At 45.1% G+C, this 21,365-nt stretch overlaps 1 protein-coding gene across 1 annotated transcript in view; it reads right to left on the reverse strand.

Annotated features, from left to right (window-relative positions):
* SERAC1 (serine active site containing 1) overlaps positions 1-21,365 on the reverse strand; it is a 293,263-nt gene that overhangs the window by 212,121 nt on the left and 59,777 nt on the right. Inside the window, exon 5 of the mRNA XM_086927320.1 lies at positions 21,117-21,238. Coding sequence (XP_086783446.1) covers positions 21,117-21,238 — 122 coding nt within the window. The remainder of the gene's footprint in view (positions 1-21,116; positions 21,239-21,365) is intronic.

Here is a 21,365-nt window from a genome sequence, read left to right on the forward strand (position 1 = left end):
AAACAGTTGATTCGTTTTCCTAATCCCTTTAGTCCTTTCCAAATAGAACTTGAGCACTCTCTGAAGATCTAAGGAGTAAAGTGACCGCTCGGCTGGGGTCGTAGGATTTGGAAAAAATGAAGGGGGGCAAATGGACTGATTTATATGAAAATCAGAAATGACTTTAGGCAAGAAAGATGGATGAGCCCTTCGGACTACTCTATTGTGGTGGAAAACAGTATATGGCTCCTTCGCACAGAGCGCTTGTATCTCGCTTACTCTGCGCGCAGAGGTAATCGCCACCAAAAAGGCCGCCTTCCAAGAGAGATGTTGCAAAGAGGCCTTATGGATGGGCTCGAAAGGAGGTGACATTAATCTGGATAGAACCAGGTTCAATTCCCATGGAGGAGAAGGGTTTCGCACAGGGGGATAGACTTTTTTCAACCCCTGGAGGAAGTCCTTAACCACTGGAACCTGAAAGAAAGAAATCTGATCAGGTGATTTTCTGTATGCTACTATGGCTGACAAATGCACCCTAATAGAAGTATACTTCAAACCAGCAGTTGCCAGGGAAAGGAGGTATGGCAAGACGACGTCCTCCTGCCCTTTAGTCGAATCTAAGTGATGATCCGTACACCATAAGTAGAACCTTTTCCACTTGAACGCATAGGACGCTCTCGTGGAAGGCCTCTTAGCCTCCCTTTAAAATGTTCATGCATTCGGGAGGCAAATTCAAATGTCCATATTGCAGGACCTCAGGAGCCATGCTGTTAGGTTCAGTGATGGGAGGTTGGGATGCAGTATCCTCCCGTTCATCTTGCTCAACAGGTCCGGCCTGCAAGGGAGTCGTCTGTGTGGACACACAGACAGATGTAGAAGGTCCGGGTACCACCACTGCCGTAGCCAATCCGGAGCTATCAGGATAATTTCCATGTCCGACCTGAGGAGCTTGGATACTACTTTCGGAATCAGAGCCAAGGAAGGAAACGCATAAGCGAATGTTCCTGACCAATCCATCAGGAGAGCATTCCCCTGCGTTCCTGGCCGGTGGAACCTGGATGCGAAGGTGTGGCATTTTCGTCGTCTGCAAACAAGTCTATGGTTGGATGACCCCAGCAACGAAAAAGCTCTTCTACCACTTTGTCGTTTAGCACCCAATCTGGCTGATCTTCGAAGTGCCTGCTGAGTGCGTCTGCTTTTATGTTCAACTCGCCTGGAAGGTGCACTGCCACTACTGTGAGGCCTCGAGAGAGAAGCCAATGCCAGATTGTCTGAGTCTCTCGAGAGAGTGGGCGAGATCGTGTGCCTCCTTGTTTTTTCAGATAGAACATGGTGGTCGTATTGTCCGTCTGAACTAGGACTGAGTTGGACACTATCGCTGGAAAGAAAGCTTTGAGAGCCAGGAATACCGCTCTGAGTTCCAGCATGTTGATGTGGTATGTCTGCTCCTGCGAAGACCACTGGCCTTGAATTTGAAGCAGACCCGTGTGCGCTCCCCAGCCTTGCAGAGAGGCATCCGTCACTATAGACTGGGATGGAAGAAGTTAGTGAAACGGTACTCCCACCAGCACATTCCTTCTCCGAGTCCACCATTTGATGGCATCCTTCGTCGCTTGGGAAAGAGTGATACGATCTTCCCAATGCCCTGTCGCTTGGTCCCACTGGTCCTCTAGAGCCTGCTGCAGAGGACGCATTCTCAGCCTGACGTTTGGGATGAGAAAATGCAGGACGCCATGGAACCCAGCAGGGATGCTACTTGTCGGGCTGTTGGAATCTGAGACTCCAGCAGAATCCCACATTTCTGACTCATGGAAAAAAGTCTCTCCTCTGAAGGAAACGCTTTTCCCAATCTTGTGTCCAGAACGGAGCCTAGGTAGTGGTTGGACTGTGTAGGCCACTGGACTGACTTCTCCAGGTTCACATGGAGGCCGAGCCTGTGCAACTGGTGCAGGCAAAGTTGTAGATCGTGCGTTACCTGTATCGGAGATGGGCCTTTTAGGAGTCAGTCGTCCAGGTATGGGTAGATGAAGAGTACCTTTTTGTGAAGAAAAGCCGCCACCACTGCCATGCATTTGGTGAAGACTCGTGGTGCGGACTTGAGACCGAAGGGTAGCACCTTGTACTGGTAGTGCTTGTTCCCTACGACAAACCTCAAGTACTTGCGATGTTGTTGAGCAATTGGGATATGAAAGTACGCATCTTGCAGATCCACCGAACACATCCAATCTCCGGCTTGAAGATGTGGGCATATTTGGTGAAGCGCTAACATGCGTAACTTTTCTTTGACGATGACTTTGTTTAATAGTCGCAGATCGAGTATTGGTCTGAACTTGTCCTCCTGATCTTTTTTGGGGACAAGAAAGTATCTGGAGTAAACTCCCTTTCCTCTTTGAGAGGGAGGAACTTCCTCTATAGCTCTTTTTTGTAGTAGAACTTTCACCTCTCTTCGGAGCAAGCTTAGCTGGTGAGGGCAAGAGTTCTTTGGAGGAATGCTCTTCGGAGGCGCATGGAAACGTAGCCTGTATCCATTGTGCAGTATATTCAGCACCCACTGATCCTTTGTGATGCTGACCCACTCTGCCAGGTGTTGTGAAGCACTTCCTCCCACTGGAGTGGGCAACGGCGCCAGAGGAAGCCACTGCTCAGGCCTTTCCACCTCTTGTGGTGTTAGAGGACTGTTGGTGACCTCCTCTACCTCTGTTGGCTTTGCCTCGAAACTGGGATTTACCCTGGTTCTTACTTTGGGACCACTGAGGGGTTTGAACCCTTTGTTGAGCCCCTCTCCCCCTGTTGGTCTTGAAGCGGCGTTTGAATTCTTTTTTCTTTTCCAAACCCACCGCTTTCACTGTATCTAGTTCCGTCTTCATACGGGTCATCTCTTCGTCAGCATGTTCCCCGAAGCGAGAGGAACCAGAAAAGAGAAGATTAAGGATGCGATGCTGAGCATCCGGCTTCAGGCCTGTAAGGCGCAACCAAGCCGACCCTGGTGGCACAAACCCTATGCGAGTAGGAATGCGCCGCAAGCACTGCACCATCCGCAGCTGTGCTTATCATCTGATTCGCCACCAGACATCCTTCTGTCACAGTCTCTTCAAAATCCTGTTGGTCTTCCTTTGTCAGTTTTGATTTGAACCTTTCCATGGACTCCCATAAGGCTCTGTCGTATCGACCCAGAAGTGCAGCCGCACTGGAAACCTTCAGAGTGGAGGCAGCTGAATTGTAAACCTTGCGACCCCAGGAGTCCTGAGATTTTCTGTCCTTGTCTGGTGGGACTGAAGAGGAACCGGCAACTGCGTGCATCTTCCTCGCCGCTGCCACAATTACAGAGTCGGCTGGAGGGTCAGATTTTACAAAAACTGGGTCAGGAGAGGCCGGTTTGTATTTCTTCTGAATGCGGGCTGGCACCGCTCTGATAGCCGCTGGAGTTAGGAAAACCTCTTTGACAAGATCCATAATCCCCGGGACTAAAGGCAGCAGTGGACGAGAGATAGCTTTTTTGTGTAAAGTTTCAAAAATTACTGTAGTTGTAACCTGAGGGACAGTCATTTCAATGCTCAGCTTCGGAGCTCCTCTTTGCAGGACATCCAGATAAGTGCCAATGTCATCCACTGGGGAGGATCTGGACGTAGGACTGTCCGTCAATGTAGGGGAGCAATCCCTCTTGAAAGACCTGGTAGAAGAGGTAGATGAAGTAGACTGAGTTCGTTGACGCCTACGGTGAGCACTGTGCCTCCTCTCCCTCGATCTTTTTGAACGCTCATCCCTTCTAGGAGAGCGAGATCTGACCCGATCTTCTGAGCGAGGCCTGACCGGCTTTTCTCTTCTGGGAGATTGGGATCTTCTGGGAGATCTGGTTGTTGTTCTCACAGGTGATTTGCGCCTGGGAGGACTACGCTTGTCCATCTCCTCTACCAGACTCTGAAGAGGAGACCTGTGTTTTGGGCTGACATATCTTGCATACGTTTGGCAGCCCCAGAATCTCGCCAATGGTCCAAAGACTTGTACGTACCATCTAGGTGACAGTCTGACTTGCTCAGCCGAAGGATCTGGCCGACGCACAGGAGATCTGCGCACAGAACTTCTGGACCTTGAAGATGCAGTTGAGGAGCCAGACGACCGTGAAGTGGAATGACGAGAAGCTGACTCCGTTACCATGATCACAGAGTTTCTTTCTGAATGCCTCGACGTCGAGCGTTCTTCTCTCGCCGCCGAATGCGTTTGGGGGGTTGGCGGGTCAAACAATCTCGACTTCGAATGCCTCGACGGCGATCGATGTGTGGATCTATGGCCTCTCGACGTCGAGCGGCGATGACCAGCCGTCGACGGAGTCCTCTGTCTCGACGCCGAACGGCGATGACCAGCCGTCGACGGAGTCCTCTGTCTCGACGTCGAACGAAGATGTCCAGTCATCGACGGAGGCCTCTCTCTGGATGTCAAACGACTATGTCCAGTCGTCGACGGAGCTCTCTGTCTCGACGTCGAACGCCGATGACCGGCCGTCGACGGAGTTCTCTGTCTCGACGTCGAACGGAGATGACCAGCCATCGACGGAGCCTTCTGCCTTGACGTTGAGTGCCTGTGCGAGGGGTATTGGACACCCTCGACGCCGAGCGTTGACGAGACACTGACGGAGACTGCGTCCTCGACGCCGATCGACGTGTTACTGTCGATGGCGGAGGAGTCTTGGTCCTCGACGCCGAACGGTGCTTCTCGGACGACGGCGGAGGGCTCACACTTCTCGACGCCGGTCGTCGTCTGGATGACGACGGCAGAGGAGTGGCCTCTCTCGACGCCGATCGCCGCCTGGTTGACGACGGCGGAGGGGCCTTTGATCTCGACGCCGACCGTCGCCCGGTTGATGGCGGCAGAGTCACATCTCTCGACGCCGATCGTCGCCCGGTTGACGACGGCGGAGGGGATCTCGACGAAGGAATTGGATCCTTCGACGTCGTCGACGTACCTGTTCTTCTTTTCGACGGCGAGCCCGCCGTCGACGGCATTTTTGAAGCCAAACGATCCACCGGAGGTTCTTTCCTCAGCGCCAAGCCTGACGCTGAGGCTGAAGGGATGGAAGACATGTCTTTTGAAGATGTTTTAGTCTTCGTGGAACCCTTCTTCCCCGGAGACCTTCCTCTGGATGACCTATGAGCCAGGCCATAGATGCGAATTCTCTCCCTGTCTTTCAGAGTTCTTCCTGACAGGTGCTCGCAGTGAGGACAGGTGCCTGGATCATGTTCTTCAGGCAGACACAGGATACAAACATCGTGGTTGTCTGATTTTGCTTTCTTGTTGCCACAAGAAGGACACTTATCAAAAAGTGAAGGCATTTTCAGCTGAAAATGCCCAGTAAACTGACTTAAAAAGGCAGTTCCTTACTTGACTAGATGAAAAATGTCAAAGTAAGTGAAAAAGTTGTTCAAAGGGAAGTAATTTTCTGTCAGAAAACAGAAATTAGTGGAGCTGTGTAACCAGGATCCTTCCTGAAGGAGCCGGAAAGAACAACTGACCTAACTGTCACCCCTGAGGCATGATGGGATACAGGGGGTCAGGGGTGCCTTAAAGGCACGGTGTCAGTTTATTGCTATGCAGCTACAGTTTAGATTTTCAGTCTTTTTAGACTGTGTGTTTGCAATGCAGCCTGGGAGCTTTCTATGCTTCCAGTGAGTTATGAGAATTTCTACTGCTTTCTGAGCATTAAAACAGTTTCTAAACAATCTTTGGTGTTGTTTTTTATGTTTCTAATGCTTATTATTAATGTATGGTGGAAATTCTTCACAGCATATTTCAGCTCTGATGTTATTTGGCTGCTATTACATGTTTTTATATATACATGTTTATATATATATATTACCTACTGGCGGTCGCCAGTAGGTATATATAGTTAGGATTTTATTCCTATGGGATTTTTGAAAATTCTATGTCTAATAACTTTGGCGTTTGTGGACGGAATTGGCTGAAATTTTCAGGAAAATGGCACATTTTGTTTCTGAGCAGCCCCTGAAAATTTGGGGGGGTTTCGTCAAGGGGGGGCCGAAAAAAAAGGTGGGTCCCAAAACGCATTTTTAACATTGAGTTTTCCATAGGGCGGTTGGCCTCACTTTTAGCTCGAACGGCTGAATGGATTTGCACGAAACTTGGCAAAATTGTAGGGACTGTTAGCCCGATGTGCCTTTGCTAGGTCTCAATATATGTGCTCCAGTGGATTTTGAGAAATTAACGTTTTAAAAAACAGATACATCTGTGACAGCGTCCCGGGTAGCGCTCCGGTTCGCGTACTTTTCGCGTAACGGAACTTTTCAAAGCGAAGCTGATTGGCTCTACGGTGTCTGTCAACATTCTAAACAGTCCCGACCGGCCGCCATCTTTTCTCTCGGTAGGATTGAGAGACAAGAGGTGGAGAAAAACGAAGGGGGAATTTAATGAAAGGGGGCAAGGTAGACCCCTTCTGACCCCCTAAGATTGATGAGGGGGAAATTAAAGTGCCCCACGGGGCAAAAAATGAAATAAAAATTTTTTTGCGATTTTTCGCCGTAGAGGCGGGTCCCGGTACGCGAACCGGGTAGCTTACCGACAGCGTAACGGGAGTTCGCCATTTTGTGTTTTGGACAAATTTTATCACAAGATGGAGGAATAACAATGTGGGAAATGGGTGTAAGGGGGCATGGGAGAAGTATCTTGACCCCCTAGGTTTTCTGAGGGTAGCTGAGGAGGCTCATATATGTCGTAAGAAAAATTAATTTAGATTTTTTTCGCGTGGTTAGCTGCCGGTATGCGAACCGGGTAGTGAACCGGGAAGCGAACATAAGTGAAAATTAGTGAGAAAAGGTACATTCAAAATTTTAAAAGAGTAATTATAGTTAAGGTAGCTCTGAAAAGAGCTTTTGGGTTCTGTGTAAGTTGTAAGTAGGTATCAATACACTGTCTTAAATTTTTTATGAAAACTCTGTTTCCCTCATCTGAGAAGTGCACACCATCTCCTCTGTAGATATCTTGCATGTAGTAACGCAAGTTATTGTTGTAGATGGAGCCCATTCCATGGTTTGTTATGTAAGCTGAAACAGACTTATTTACATGCCTCCCCGCTTTCTCAATTTGTGGATAAAATTGATTGGACCACTTCCATTTCTGTCTGGCATATTTTGGAATATACCAAGGCAGTTTGAGGAAAAAGTGCCATCAATTGCTCAAAGGTGTCCTTTAAAAAGCATTTCCAGACCTACCCCAGAGAAGGAAAATATGGTGTCTGCTTCTTTAAACAAATATTTCACTTGCCCCATGATTCAGGGAGAATAATTTGCTTACTTGATGTGTATAAAAACGTTTCATGAAGTCATTTAGGTTTCTTGATATGTTGCTAGAGTTTTATAGCCAGCATGGGGCATATTTACAAGGCCTTTAAGACACTTTCAAGTTATTTTTCCCATGTTAAAAGTGATGCAAAAGTGGTGCAAGGGCCTTGTAAATACGCCCTCATGTGTGAGGGCATTTTAAGTAAATTCCCCATGAATGGGGGAGAATAATTTGCTTACTTGATGTGTTTAAAAACGTTTATTGAAGTCATTTAGTTTTCTTGATATATACTGCTAGAGATTCATAGTCAGCATGGGGCATATTTACAAAGCCTTTGAGCCATTTTAAGTCAAAAAACACATTTTTAAAACACATCAAGTAAGTAAATTATTCTCCTAGATTCATGGGAAAGTAGAAACAGATCCTTTGAGCATTCCCTAAGCACATAGTAATATAAAAATGTTGTACTCTTTACCATTAGTCTGACTTTTTTTATAATTACTCTACTATTATATCTTAAATTTAGAAAAAAAATGAATAATGTCTTAAACAATTTTTAATTTATAAATACAATTTTATTGATATTAATGTTAAAAATCTGTGGACATTTCAAGTAGTACTTCATCTGAAATTTCATGATCTTTTTTTTCATAAATTGTCTCTTGTTTATCAAAATTGTCCATAAATTCCAACAGTTGTTCGTCTACTGTCACATCATTATTGTCCTGTATTTCAGGTTGTACTTTGGGTTCCTGTGCTTCTTTATCCATAACTAGCAGCCCGCCCCGGCGTTGCCCGGGGCAGAAGGGGACTGGGGGCAGAGGCGCAGCAGAGCGGCCGGGAGCAGCAGAGCGTACTTACAGTGTTTCCTTGCTCACGTTTTGTTGGTCCTGGCCGCTTCTGCCCACGCTCGTGTCCGCTGATTCTCAGCGCTCGTTTTCTTGGTCCTGGCCACTTCTGCTGACTCTCCTGTCCACTCTTACTCCGCGCTCCCCTGGGCATGTCGACGCTCCTCTACTCGCTCCGGACCTTGGAGGGTGTCGCTTCCGCTGTTTCTCCGCGCTCGTTTTCTTGGTCCTGGCCGCTTCTGCCGACTCTCCTGTCCGTTCTTACTCTGCGCTCCCCTGGGCATGTCAACGCTCCTCTACGCACTCCGGACCTTGGAGGGTGTCGCTTCCTTTCTCCTGTGCGCTCCTCACAGCGTGTTGCTTCCAGCTTCCGCCCTCCCCCGTGATGTCAGCACGCATCAGCACGCACGTCGTTAGCTGGCGCTACTTCTAAGGGACTACTTTCCCTTAAAAATTAAGTTTCCCTTCTAACATATATATTTTGTTTTTATATAGCCTATGTCCTTCTGCTTGCCCTGACGTTTTCAAAGATGTATTGGGTGTTTTGATTGGTGGTGTACTTTTCGAGTTTACCTGGCTCAAAGGACACAGTTCTCTCTTTATAATAGTAGTATAGATTGCTGTTAAGGTAGAATAAAAAGAGAGAGACAAATAGAGTTTAAGTAAGAAACTTCAACATTTTTATTTTTAACTTAACGTGTACAACATAGTTCTGAGTTTTTAAGAGTGAATTTATGTTTGGGCAGTGTATTCTACAAGGCAGGAAGTAGAAATATAAAGTACTGTATGTGATCAAGTCTAACTCAATCTATGACTACAACAGAGAAGCCTTACTCAATCTATAACTATAACTGAGGGACAGTAAATATCTAACAGGAAACGTTTTTATAAAAATAACTTTAGGTGCACAACATATTTCTCCTTCAAAACTATTAACTTACATTTGGAAAAGTGTCTTAGGTTTCTCAGGAAATGCTCTGTAAATGTGCCTCAGGGAGTTCCGGTCAAAATGGCTGTCTTTCCCTCTTATTTTTCATATATATTCATGTAACAAACCAATCAAATGTCAGCACATAAAAATAAAACTTGAAAGTAATGTTATCATTGGTTGAAAATATCAACTCTTTTTAATTTGTTTTTGCCATGTAATTTACCTCAGGTTATTTAGACAGGGCTACAACTTGAATGGCTCTATGGAATTCCATCAAATTTCGGAAAATGGTAGGGACTGGTATGTAGTAGGGACTATTCCAAATTTGGTGAGTGTCTGTAGTAGTTTTTCTGTAAATTACTTTCCCACCTTTTTTTATCGAGCGCTTACCGGTGCGCTCCCCGGTACGCGAACCGGCAGCGTTACGGGAGTCCTCCATTTTGTGTATCGGTAGAATTGATACATAAGATGGAGGACAAACAATGTACAGAATGGGTAGAAGGGGGCACGGTAGACAGTTTATGACCCTCTAGGTTTTCTGAGGTAGGATTAGGACGCTGATATATGGAAAAATACAAAAATTAAATTTTTGAAAATTTCGCGGGGGAAGCGCCCGGTACGCGCACCGGTAAGCAAACCGGGGAGCGTACTTTGGTGAAGAAAAAAAAATAGAAAAAGATAAACGTTTTGAATGATCAGAGGTAGGGTAGCTCTGAAAAGAGCTATTGTGTTCTGTGGCTAATTTAGGTACCTACAAGTAAGTTCCAATGCACACTTTTAAATAAAGGACGAATATTCTATTCCCTTCATCAGAGAAGTGCACACCATCTCTTCTGTAGATGTGTTGAATGTTGGAACGCAAGTTATTGTTGTATATTAAACCCATTCCATAGTCTCTCATGTAAGCAGAAACAGATTTATTCACATGTTTCTGTGCTTCCTCAAATTGTGGAAAAAATTGATTGGACCACTTACATTTTTGTCTTTGACATATATTGGAATATACCAAGGCAGTTTGGGGAAAAAGTGTCATTTAAAAGAAGAATACATTTTACAGCTTTTGATATTTGCTATTAAAAAACCATTGAAATTCGCTGAAAAAACCATAGGTTATAGACCATATATAGTTAGGGATTAGCATTTACAAAACCTTGAAAATTCACTGAAAAAACCATAAGTTATAGACCATATATAGTTAGGGATTAGCATTTACAAAACCTTATTTTACTCGCACAAAACCATTGAAATTCCCATATATAGTTAGTTGCACTAACTATATATCGCGCACCTGCAATCCACTGCTGATGATGTCACATATTACATCATTCATGACATGGTCAGTGACATCACTGATGACATCACTGATGACATTATCCAGTGACTGTATGTTTCTGTAAAGTTAAAATATGTCTTACATATTAAAGAATGAGTAGATGTATAAGTGTCTGGATGAAGCATTTAGTAGGTGCATGACTGACTGTATGAGAGAGTGATTAAATGAGTCTCACTGAGTGCATGGGTTAGTGACTAAACTGTCTTAATTTGTGCATCATTATATCTGTTGTTCTGTAAACTACTGCATGTGTTGATCAGTAACTATATGAGTAACTATATGGGTTATTGATTGGTTGCCCAAGTAATTGTATGGGAGAGTGTGTGTGTGTGTGGGTGGCTGGGAGGTGTGTGACTCTGTGCATAGATGTGTCAACAGTTGATTCACTAGATGTATGGATTCAAAACTGCATGTGGAAACAACTGTATGGGTTCTTGACTGTGAGCATGGGTGTATTGGTGAGTGAATGGATATTTCAGTGCTACATGTCAAAGTAAGTACATATGTAAAACACAGTACATGTGAGAGTTGTCATATATAAATTACTGTGCATAAGAGCCAGTGAATGTGTGAGTGGCTGTATGGATCATTGTAAACTTGTATCAGGGATTGTATAAGAGAGTAAATATGTGTTAGTATATGTTTGAATAAGTAAGGTGTGTATAACTGTATAGTTGAGGAAATGGAGGTGTGATTGATTTTCTGCATGAGTGACTAGGTGTGTGAGTAACTCCATGGATGAGTGACAGTCTGTGAGTGTCTGTTTACACTGATTGTATCTAAGGTTATATTAGAATCTGAAGAGGTTCATTGTATTATCACATGAATGATATCATCAGTGATGTGATGAGTAATGTCAAATGAGATGTCATCAGTGATGTCATTTGAGATGTCATCAGTGAAGTGTCTGGCCTCAAGAGAGCAACCAGTAGCACCTTCACTGAGGCGTGCTTGAGGCAGGATCTGGCTAGATTTAGCAGGTATGGCAGAATCTGATGAGAAGGCACAGACACTGGATGTAGGCCTTCATTCGCTGACTAGATGTAGAATTGCTTCCATTTAGCATTGGGTGTCTTGAAAGTAGATGCAGGCATGACTGTGCCAAGAAAACCCTGCAGTCTGTTGGACTATCCAGATTGTAAGTGATCAGGAGCCAGACTTTGCGCTTGAAGACCTGCAGATCGTGATGAAGAGCCTTCCCCTTCTGCCTTGAAAGACGTTCTAGAATCTAGATGTACTCTAAGGGAGAACATTAGTGCACTCAACAGCCATAATATTTTAGTGCACCAATATGTCTTGTCATGCAGGGCTGACTACAATCACTCTTCACTTTGTTAAGGACCAGGAGGACCAGGGGGACTGGAGGAAAAGCATACGCTTAGACTTTGGAACAGCTCATTGAAAATGTTTCCCTGTGAGTCCCTGCTAGTAATGCTTGCTGGCTAAGGTATGGCATATTCTGTTCTCCAAATGAAAAAAAGACAGATCTAGCTGGGCCTGACCTCATTTATGTAAGAGTTGCTGAACGTGTGGAGTTCCCACCCGTGACATTCTGAAATCCACTGACTAAGGTCATCTAATTGCTATGAAGTCCTAGCAGCTGTCCAATATCAGTTGGATGTTGTGGGCCATCGCCCAGTTCCACAGATGTTGAGCTTCCTTTGACAGGATGTGTGACTTCAATCTGCCGTTTTTGACAATGTAATGCATTAATATTGTAATGCTCATTGGAATCAGGACTGAAGAGTTGCACAGGCATGTAGGGGAATCCCGTAGACATTAAAGAATAGCACCAAGCTCCAAGATGTTGATATGGAGATTCTTCTCAGTTTCCAAGCAATTGTCTTTTGTCAATAAGCCGAGGATGCTGAAACAAAAGATCTTTCTAAAGATTCAGCAGCATTTCCCCCTACAGCAATGCCAGTTTAGACCACTGAGTAACACTTACTTGGACCAACTATGTATCCTCGACCTGTCGCATTGAGGATTTGGCTCCTACTGGATGGCCACATTCAAAGACCTACAATGAAGGATCAGTGAGGTTCACGAAGACATTAGTCCTAGCACTGACCAGAACTGTCTGAAATGGCACTACAGTTGAATATTGTTGTGTTTACAATTTCCCCATTGGCCCTGGAGAAATGAATGTTTTCCCTTGAGCACTGTCAAAGTATGCCCTTAGATAGATTAGAGTGGAGTGGCATACTGGTGGGGAATCTAGCTCTCAATGCAGCAAGAATGTCAAATTATTGTTCCCATCCTTGAACTGCATACCATTAGAAGGTTTAGACTATATTGCTTACAGTTGGAAAGAGATGTCATGAACAGGCTGGTTGATGAGCCTCATGTACAAATAAAGAAATAAAACTATTTTTCAATATCTTACCTGTGTCTGATTCTGTTTGAGTAACTAAATTAAGCAAGAGTGCAGAGGTGCAAGACAGCTGCACTTTAGTGAGGCTCTACTCGCTGCAGCGTTATCTTGCATTTATGCGAGATCACAGAGCCCATCAACTTTATAGACCCACACTGTTATAGAGCTAGCTTGTGACCACTGCTAATTTCCCATTTATTATACCCAGATGGAGCAGCATTGCAGGGTAATCCTGAGGCGGGCCTTGGTTGAGTTCTGGGCTATGAATGACTAGTGGGGTGTCCCCAAACTCGTCGGTGTAAGACCCTCTGGAGGGTTGAGTCATCATCTAGAGACAGTCTGTGGTGAATAGACCTGTCATGAGATGCTGCCAGCAGAACTATGGAAATGGTAACAGTGCCCAGAGGCCTAGTTCGTTGCACACCTACAGGAAGGCGGCCTGCTAGGCTCTCCTGTGTTGAGACTCAGACACTTTGGATAGTTCAGAGTGAACATCATTCCATGGAGGAACAATCTGATATTCTACCTTCCTCCCCAAACCCCAAATGGTGAAGACTAGAAGGAACCATACTACTAAAAAGCCAGATTCTCTTGTGTGTGTCTCCACCAATGGAACATAAAGAATTTTGTAATTTCTGCAAAGGCTTTTTGTGATCCTGTTCCTGGTTTCTAGAACATACTTGGTTGTTGTATAAATGGCAGTAATGGCCACACTTCCTCTGCTGGGATCCGTAGAGCAAGGAGTTTCCTCTGAAGATCTGTATTATTCTGGAGCCACAAAATCCAGAAACTTTTCAAAACTGTGGTGCTCTAAGAGAGGGAGCTGCTTCAGTGTCTCATCCACGTTTGCCCAAAAATATTAGCCCATAAATAGAGATATCACGGGCTTTCCCATGAGCTACCAGTCAAAAGCCAGTGTTCTTAAGTTTCTTTAAAAAAATTCCACTCCTGAGAGCTGACGTAAGTCTAAATTGGAAACATCTACAGCAGCATCTTTAACAGCAGCCAACCAATTGGCTCCTTCCTGCATGACCACTTTCACTGCCTCTTTTGTCTGCTGGCAGGAGTTCCAGGTACTGTGTGATGTCACTTCAGATGTGTCCATCGTGACAGCCTAGATTAACAAGCGCATTACATGCCTTAATAGATGTTGTTGTACTGGAACTTACTCTTAACTTGAGCACCTATATGCCTGCCATCCGAGCCAGGGATTGTAGTGGGAGGCATGACTGAATTGCATGACCTGTATTCAGCTGTCACACCGACAATCAAATCCAGGCGCAGGTGACCAGTGAGACAGGATGGCCCAGAGTCAGCATTTCTTTTCTATACATGAGACTAGAGCAGATACTGTGGCCATTTTATTTATTTTTTGAACTTATATGGCGCAAACAGCTACCCAGAAAGGGTTTCCCGGCGTCTAAGAACACAGGCAAATGATAAGAAATACAGCAGTGGTTGTTCAAAAACACTGGTCAAACAACCAGGTCTTTATCTCTTTTCGAAACCTGGTAAGACTTTGCTCCTTTCGTATATGGATTATGGCCATTATCTTCCTTAGTTTACTTTCCTTAGTTTACTTTCCTCTTGCCAGATGCAGTTCAGAATAGGAATAGGGTGGAACTTTGTGCACTGTTCCTTAGAATTATAGATGAAACACTGCTGCCCCGCCATTGTCAAGGGAAGGCTAAATTTCATTGCCGCAATTTCCAATAGAAGGGGAACCCTTGAAATATTGTTTTTGTAGGCACCAACATAGGGGCTCCTAATGGTTGTCTGCTCCGGAATGTTGCTGTCATCTTGGCATCTAAGTTGGTCTTCTCTTCTGGTCCAGCCTCCCTGTTCTGGATTTCATCCTCACTTTCTACTAAGCTCTGCTTACCCATATCCATTGGAGTTGATGGAATTTGTATGGGTTTGGTGTGGAGGTGAAGAGGCTGGTGCAGGCAGCTGAGGAGAAGTAGGCAGACACTAGAGGTTGCTGCGCTGGTGAGTCCGTAAGTTGACTGGCAGAGAAGGCCGGGGCAGTCAGTCAGGTGTAAATACACTCTATGATTTGCAAAGAAAAAATCAACAGTAACCTGCACTATCTGTGGTTTGATAGATAACTTATAGCTCCGGCTAAATCACACTGATAGTAATTATCGTTTATTATAATGACCAGGGGCCAGATGTAGCAAACTGTTTTGGGGTGCAAATCCTGCGATTCTCAAAATCACAGTGTTTGTGACTGCAAATTTAAACCTATTTTGAAATTCTGAAAAGGCTTTCCAAATTGCAAATGCGGTTCTGCAACTCATTCTAAAACGTAATTAGGAAGGGGGAGTGAGAGGGTCACCATCTCCTAATATTGAATTAGAATGAGATTTAAGCTACTGAAGTATTAATGACTCCTCAACAGAGGAGGTAACAGATTTGCAAAGGGAAAGCTTATCCTGTTAAACTGATTCTGACACAGAGCGAATGCGCGGCCGGGAGGGCCTTTGTACTAATGTAAGAGGCTTGAGGGACCTTGAGGGCCCTGTGCCTCTGCTGGTAAAGGGGAGACTGAGTGAGGTGCCACGGTATTGCATGCACAGGCCCAACAGGGGGACGGCACCCTGAGGTGACATGAGTGCGACAGATTGCCCTGGATTGGAAACGGAGAGGTCTTGAAAGACAGGCTACATCAATAGGGGACTTCTTCAGGGCCTCCGCCTTGGGGCATTTGACAGATTCAGACTGCTGAATGAGTGGGGTCACCTTGCACTGTGAGAAATCCCAACTGAACTGCGGCACAGCTGGGGGGACTGACCCATGAGTCACTGAGTGATCCCTGACTCTGTGGAAGCTGATATTCACCGATTTAGCTGGATGTTCTATGATGTGAGAGACAAATGAGGTAGCAGAGAGGGCAGGACCAAGGGGACCGAATCTTGATGCAGGTGAACCAGGGTTGAATACAGAAGCGCAACGACCCATCGCATAACTATGCCAAGATCTGATTATATAACCTGTTTTCGCCAATTGGGACACGCTGCCGGATTGCCGCCAGCTGATCGTTGTGCTGTTGCCATTTGGTTCCTGGGAGGAACTTCAACCCCCAGAAGGCCATAGGCAGGAGGAGGGGCCCCACACCTAATAGAGCCCACATGGACTTCCGCGGCACCCGATAGAGCCCAGACAAGGATGGCTGCGCCCTCTTTCTTTGGTTTGGAAAGCCCCGTTCTGAGGTGGGATCCAGGGCGTTGTGAGTGCCGCGGGGCAGCAGCCTATGTTAGCAGCTGTTGTTAAGCGGTAGCGCTTTGTCTAACAGCCTTGTGGATTCTTTCATCGCCACTCGAGCAGGTAGGAGGATGAGGAGTGCCGGCTGGGATATGCATGGTTGTGCATGCCATTGTGACAACTCATAGTAATTTATTGGGAAAACCTGCATGATTCCAGAGGATTGAACCCTTGTTGGTATTTCCCTCCACCTGGTGGTTATGGGAAAACAAAATAGGTAGGAGGTAGGCAAATCGGTGCCACAAGGTACTTCATGGACACTTTTCTTGTAAGAGCAGTGGGGATCATTGACAAGGAGATTGAGCTGGTCGGTTGTCCCGCTCACCAGTCTCTGGTCATCACCCCAGCCTACCTGGCACCTCAAGGGTCGGTTTAGATCAGCCGGAACCCCAGGTAGAATTAGTTCGGGTTCTCTGCTTCCCAGCTCTAGTATCTGTGGACCACAGGTAGACGTAGCACCCGGGCAGGGAGGCATTACTAATCACAGGGCTGGACTTAGTATCTTGCGCAGCCACTCGGAACATCTGTAAAAAGTGTGCGGAGCTCAACCCTATGCCAAGGAGCAGGCCTGGAACTGGATTAGGCAAGGGAGTTAAAAGGAAAGGCCCCTTGTCCACGAGCAAAGTGAAATGCCCGAGGGCAAAGGGGCTGGCGCAAACGGTAAACACTGAGCCCACTGTAACTAAGGTTGACTTGGTGGTAATGATGGAGGGCTGGATGGAGGCACTTCTCGCAAGGATGGATCTTAAATTAGACCCTATTGTGCAACGTTTAGCAGCCATAGAATTAGAGCTCCAAAAGTCCTGCATGGTCAGGCCAGTGGATGTTGAAGCTACTTTGAGTAGGCCGAGGGGAGCGTCTGGCTCGCGAACAGACATTGCCAGTGTACTTCATCATGGGCCCAATGGGCAGGGGTCTATATCATCGGTAACTTCTGTGAGTGACAACAATGGAAGAGAACCCAGTACCTCCCGGCCACCAACGGACTTGAATCCCTTGAAGGCTTATTTTGTAGCTGTAATAGCGGAATCAGAAAAATCCCAACTCAAAGACCAGACCTGTCCTAGGTTAACAAACACCAAACATGGAGAACTGTTGAGGGGGGAGGGGGTTTGTCAGGAGACACGGACAGCACTGCAATCTGAGTCAAGACAGATGAAGAGGTTATCAGTTTAAGACCTACCCCCGGTATCAATCCCATATGTAATGGTTCTTGGAAAGTTCCCGCTTCTATCGCAGGGTGGCATTGAAGCTTTTAACAAACTTAAGAACAAAGTCCAACACTGGTTGTCTCAGAACACAACTTTGGGTCTAAGAATGGAGGGCTTTATCAACATGGTTCGAAGAGTTTCCTGGGTTGGGAAATCCAGTAAATATATGGAAGCAGACTGCATGGTAATCCGCTTTAATAGGCCTCACCTGGTAGACACGGTTTTGCATGCAGTCAGTCAGAATAATTGTCATGGCCCTGTATCATCTACAGTAGCCCTCCCTCTGGATCACTTTTATAGTTCTGGGAGTAGAATAAGACCACTTGGGGAAGGGCTCTTCCCCTGCGATGACTGCCCTTCAGACAGCCAACGATTCAAGATACAACCCCTCCTTCAATCGATTTGCCCCCCCTGGCTACCTTGGATTCTTGTGATTAAATAATTATTAAGAAAGTTCGAGTACAGTCAACTCCATCGTTTAACCCCTGACTACTCCAGCCCCTATTGGTACCAGAGAAGGAAAGGCATGTATAATTGTGTTGTGGAATAATGCTGAGATAATAAGTAAGCTGAGTGATCCTAACTGGTGTGCTTTTATAAACGGTTTTGATGAAATATTTCTCCAGGAGACATGGGTCATCACTAACAGTATTTTCCTAGAGGGATATAAGACCTTCTTGGTGCTCGCAACTCCATTCAAGGCGGGAAGACATAAGGGCGGTCTAATTATCTTTGTTTCCCTGGCCGTCAATTGCTGTATGAAGGTGTCCCTCTGTGCAGGCTTCGTTTTTTCACAGGGTACAGACAAGCTGGTGTTACTGAACTTTTAGAATGCTGTTACTGTCCTAGATGTTTGTAATATTTCTAGGCTATGTGTGTCTTAACAGTATGAAAACAAAGTTTCATCAAAATGGTATTCTTAATATCACAGGGGATTTTAATCTTCATCTATCCGGGGACCCAGCTGAGTTATACTCTCCTAATATAGGATGTCCGCGTTGGGCGAGAAGGCATGTAGAGCATACGAAGCAGGGAGAACTACTTTCTGGCAGGAGATGCTGGACAGGCCATGGATGGTCATATAACCGAGGAGGAATGGGTTGAACACTTCCGGGAAATATTTTCTAGTCAAACTTGATGACTGGCCAGTGGGATGTTTGGGGGTAGGAAAGTCAGCTCTTGTTATTAATGCCAAAGAGGTTAAAAAAGATGTTGAGTGTCTGTCCAGGAACAAGGCCCCTGGTCCCGACGGCATACCGACCTCTTTTGATCTAATTCTCAGCTGTGGGTGCCAATACTTACTTCTATGATTAACGCAGCTATTAGAGTTGCCCCACCTCCCTCTTTGGCCATTTCGACTTTTATTCCTATCTTTAAGAAAGGAAACAAGGATAGCACTCTTTGTTATAGGCCCATATCTCTGTTGGACTCAATGGTAAAGGTGGTGGAACACATTTTATTGGAGAGGTTAACCACATGGGCGGATGAAAAAAATATACTGGTAGATATTCAAAATGGCTTCTGCATCGGGAGGTCCAATGCCTTAACCTGTATATGATTTTAAACAAATATACAGTTGCGCATTCTGGTATGATTTAATTGGCCTTCATAGACTGATCATCAGCATTTGACCGGGTGAACAGAAGTTCACCCGTATGGGTAACACTTCGGTGCATAGGAGTAGAAATTAATACTGTCCTCTTTTTAGAGGAGCTCCACAGGGATACCAAAGAGGTGGTTCGTTATTCAAATGACGGTAAAGTAACCAGCCAGTTCCTGATCCAGAGAGGGGTTCGACAGGGGTGTATATTGGCTCCTTTTTTATTTAACTTGTATATTAACAATCTAGAGAAGGATCTGATGGCCACACATGTGGCTGTTCCCCAGGTGACCTGCCATGGCATGCCTGTATTACTGTATGCGGATGATGCAGTCCTTATGCCCCAGACCACGAGGGGGTTGCAAACATTACTTAACTCCTTCGTGTCCTTTATGAAGACCGGGACCTGCAAGGTAATAACTCTAAGTCATACGTGATGCAGATAGGTCACGGGTCATGTAAATCCTTGAATTTTAAGGTAGGGAGCATCCCTATCCCTAAGACTAATGCCATCTCCTATTTAGAAATTATGTTGGATACCAAGCTAAATTGGAGCTCTTTGAAAAAAAGTAAACAGGGGGGGCTCCTACACGCTAATGCAACTATTTTTAATTTTGCTTCCCGTCTGAGTAAAAAACCTATTGGCGCCCTATTGCAGATATACAGATCTAGGTGCGTATCTCAGGTGGTGTACGGTAGTGAGATCTGGGGATATGCCACCCATGAGGACCGTCGAAAAAAAAAGTGGAAAAATACGTTTCTGACATGTTTGTTATGTTTTCCACAGGGCACTGCCACTTATATTGTTCATAACACATTGGGTGTGCCTTACCTGAAAGACCTTTTTTTACATAGAGGAGTATTCCTCTCTCATCTTGTGCTATTGGCAAGTTGGAATATCATATCCTTTCATATTGAGTGTTGTAAATGCACAAAGGGGTATTTTATATCACAAAAGTACACAGCACTACAGGGGCACCATATAAAGAAAGCAATCTCTTTTTTTTATGCAGGAGTTTTTTCTTTCATGTTTTAGTCAGGAATCAAAATGCAACCCAGACCTACTAACTTTAACAATGCAATGGTGTACCTATAGCTATTTTAGGTATTGAATGACTGTTCATTAAGCTGGTGAAGTGCTCGTCAGATTCAAAATAGAGTATAACAAACCAACTGATCTCTCTACATAGAGAGGAAGGGGTGTGTTTCCAAACATGAGGTGAAGGTCTTGTCTTGGCAATGGTATTCTACAGATTTGTCTGGGTTATTTCTCTGAAGGAGCACAAGGATCAATTTGATTTTTATGTGGATGCATGAATGAAAAAATATATTTTTCCGTAAATATTTTGGGGAGTCTGTTTATTTTTACATGTAGTTTTATGAAATTTTGCTTTTTCATTGACATTTGGTTTTCGTAAAGTACTTGGTATTATTAAAGATACTTTATTACATTTGTATATTACGGATGAATTGCATTTGTGTTGTACATCACTCTGGTTGCCTTTTCTTGTCTTGGTTTGCACTTTACTAAGTATTTAAAATAAAATAAACCACTTAAGAAGCAACCATGATAGTCAGCTGGTTCACCAAATTGGAAGATGACCAGAAGTGCACTAGACCTATGGTGGAGACTCTCTCCTGTATGTAGTGCTGGAAGGGTGCAGACCAATGCTTGGGCTGAACCATGGTGTCCAACCGGAGGTTGTGGTGGTGGTCCTTTTTTCCCAGCCAGTATAGTGGAGCACAGAACCCTCACTACCACATTCCTGGTATGTCTAGAACCAGAAAGCAATTAAGTGATGGCTTCCCAACCTTCGCCACTAGTCAGTAACCTTGGTTTTCTAATCGGTAAGCTTCTCAGCCAACGCTTGGAGGACACAGAGGCTGAAGCCGGACATAGTGGAAAATAAAATCAGCACCAGCCCCTCTGAACTTACAGTCTTTCCCCAGACTACCTAGCCTACAGGATAGCCTCCAAACTAGGGAGAGCCACAAAGTTAGGCACAGGCTCACTGCATGTCACAGAATGATGAGAAAAAGGTTAAGGAGATGTGAGGCACCCAATCCTTGCTGGCATCCCTGCCACCATTCAAGCCATTGGAAGGTTCAGCAGGAGACAGAGGGCCAAATATCCTGTGGCTTCCCTAAACACCTGGGAGGAGGAAGAGGAGCTATGGGAAATGAGCAAGAAAATATGGAAGCAGCAGTGGGACATAGGCTCCCCCATGTTGCTTGAACATCCTCTGTAGAGACCTATACAGCCCAACTGTTTATGTATTTACTTACATCATCAACTTTTGGCAGCTGAGGTGGTGGTAGGAAAAAGCGCGGGTCAACATCTTCAGTCCGAGCCAATCCAATGGTTGTTCTCATATCACAGGCCTGTGCTACTGTCCTGTACTGATAATCTGCAGAAGAAATTTGAAGTTAATGGAATAATAACTGAAAAACATACTCCAGATTTCAGAAATATTTTACGTGGCATCTGCAGTGTAACAAACCCAGATCTAGGCACACAGTATGCATTTTACTAAT

The sequence above is a fragment of the Lissotriton vulgaris genome, chromosome 6 (assembly GCF_964263255.1).
Source record: "Lissotriton vulgaris chromosome 6, aLisVul1.2, whole genome shotgun sequence".
Classification (NCBI taxonomy): Eukaryota; Metazoa; Chordata; class Amphibia; order Caudata; family Salamandridae; genus Lissotriton; species Lissotriton vulgaris.